Raw genomic sequence first — 2,500 nt, 5'->3', positions numbered from 1 at the left:
AAGCAAATAATAAAACCCACACACATTTTCTTCATTTGTTGTTTTACCTAACATAAGTTGTGTATTTCTCACTGGTTTCATTCCCAACCAACAACCCAATATATATATTTTTCATTTGCACACAGGCAGTTACTCACAGATAACTGGTCAGCTACTGAATTACTCATCAAGACTGTCAGTAAGGCAGGCAGTTCAAAAGTCCTCAGTCAGTCAGATCCCTATTAAAGATGTGCTCTCCTTGAAATGTTCAAGTTTCTCAAAAGCATCTTAGTGTCTGAGAAAGTTGATCAAACTAAATTCAAGCCAATGGAAATATCAACAGAAGTAAATGGAAACCATTTAAGTTGAACAAAAAAAAAAAGAAGTTACTTTCATTCACGCTATTGTGCATTTTAAAGCATATTCTAGGTGGTATGGTTTCAGGCATAGAACACCAGGAATGTACATTGTTTTGTTCTTCCTATTTTCAGTCCTGGTCAGGCTTTTTGATATGCTGTGGGGAATTGAATTCTGCTTCTTCATTAACCAGACTCTGGAGTGTAAACATGAAGAAAAAAAATAATATATAATTGAATATGATAATATTCGTTCAGCCTATTTAACATGTGCCAGTAGGAGCTTTACATAAATCTCACTGCTGAAATTGGACAATTTGTCTCTTCAAGAAGCAGATGACCGAACAGGACAGAGCAGAACAATGCTAAAGGTTTGTCATTTTTATTTATTTCTGTATATTTCCAATCCATGTTGATGGGTTATGTAGTTTCCATCATTATATTGATAAAGAATACTGAGACTGACATAGTTGGAGACAAGAAAGAACTACAGGCTGCTTTCCACGGGCCCACATGTTCAAGATGCCGCTCAAATAAATCTGTTGTAAATTCCATTATTTAAAAAAGTTTAAAAAAAATTGTTAGCGTGGGTTAGATGTTGACACCCAAAGCCGAGACTGAGTGCATTACTAGAGGTTTGCATTGAAGAACCTCGGCATTCTGGAGAAAAACTGGTAGCGACAACCAAGACCAGCATGGGAGGAGAACCCGGGACAACTCGGAATTCTCAGTCAATATAGCATGCACCGAGGAACTTATTGCTTCAATGAAGTACATTTACCATCAACATTGATTGGACGTCCATATTTTAGGTGCAGAATTTTCAGTTTCAAGCCCGAAAGCCTTCTTAACCTGGCTTGTACACAAAAGCAAGCATTATGCGAGCCAGGGTATGTACCAAACACTTGATTTAAACACCTTATTTAAATCCTCCACAAAAAATGACTCTTTAGTTGGTGAACTAATCAGTTTGGTTAACAGTTGATGAGAAGGTCTCATAAAAGCATGATGGTTCAAAAGTCAGAGTTGATGTGATAAATTCAATAAATCAATGGAGTGGTTTAGAAAAGACCTGAGAGCCCAGAAGAACAGATAGAGAGAAATGGTGTAAACAAAAGCGTTATGAATGACAGAGACGGAGTGTTTGCGGGGTGTTTCCAGTTCGGTGTTCAACAAGTCATTCGGAGGACCAGTAGCTTCAGCCTCCAAACCAACAAGTTCTTCTGCTGCCACCTGGAGTGTCTATGTGTTTCTTTAATGCTTGACCATATAGACCAACAGTTTCAACCAACAGTTTGGGTTGAAGCTCTTCATCGTCGATACTCTGTATCTTTAAATTGGACCATTTTGACACTGATGCTGATATCAAAAACACATTTTCATTAAAAGGACCGTATCAGTTTGATATATCTGTAAACATGAAGAATGGATGTATTTCTTGGTGTGTCCTCATACAGTGATCATATTTCCCTCCATGCTGCCAGTGGTTTTCTTTGTGCGAGTTGTTAAGTCTTCACACAGCTACTATGTTGTTCATCTCCCATTTCTGAGTAGTTTTACTGGTGTCACAGTCTGATATGAAGACTTTGTGGAGCAGGTCAGAGCGGTCAAGACATTTTCCTGTCGGGAACAGACAGAGCATTACTATTAATGCTTGTTAGACGGTTTGAGAAGCTCCTCCCCTCATCCAAGGGGGGTTTGTGGTCCAATATATTTCAGAAAAATGCTTTCAAAAGGTCCCAAATCATGTGACTAATGACGTTTGAGGTGTTTTTCGGCTTTGCTTGGTTAAATTATGCATATCATTACTCAAACTCATGCTGCATTTGGTTAAAGTGGTTTTAAAGTTGTTGCACCCTCATCTTGGTGTGAGCTTCACACACCTTAAAGGAGATGAGGGAATTTATGCTGGAGGCTTGGAACTACGCCTTTGCACCAACGTCGTGAGTCGGAATGGGGCTATCAGCTATAACCCAGGGATGAATGTAGAGCGGCAGCCATGAGCTAGCCAGTGGCACAACAGAAACACTCACATGCACTAACACTCCATTCTCTGGTCTGGTAGAAATTACTACATTGTAACTTCACATGGACAATAGTTAATTTGCTTTTACAGTTAAAGTTAAAAAGACACACATAATAGTATATACCTGCAAAATATAAAC

At 38.7% G+C, this 2,500-nt stretch overlaps 1 protein-coding gene across 3 annotated transcripts in view; it reads right to left on the bottom strand.

The window, feature by feature from the left end:
• Nucleotides 1-2,500, bottom strand: part of galnt7 (UDP-N-acetyl-alpha-D-galactosamine: polypeptide N-acetylgalactosaminyltransferase 7) — a 23,726-nt gene that overhangs the window by 211 nt on the left and 21,015 nt on the right. For all 3 annotated transcript variants that reach the window (XM_068591958.1, XM_068591957.1, XM_068591956.1), the window contains one exon: nt 1-1,955. This exon is cut by the window's left edge and continues 211 nt beyond it. In XM_068591958.1, the coding sequence (XP_068448059.1) occupies nt 1,849-1,955 (107 nt within the window). In that variant the 3' untranslated portion in view covers nt 1-1,848. The remainder of the gene's footprint in view (nt 1,956-2,500) is intronic.

The sequence above is a fragment of the Clinocottus analis genome, unplaced genomic scaffold, assembly GCF_023055335.1.
Source record: "Clinocottus analis isolate CAN_PGR_092001 unplaced genomic scaffold, fCliAna1.0.p SCAF_26, whole genome shotgun sequence".
Lineage (NCBI taxonomy): Eukaryota > Metazoa > Chordata > Actinopteri > Perciformes > Cottidae > Clinocottus > Clinocottus analis.
This window is presented reverse-complemented; position numbering and strand designations above follow the sequence as displayed.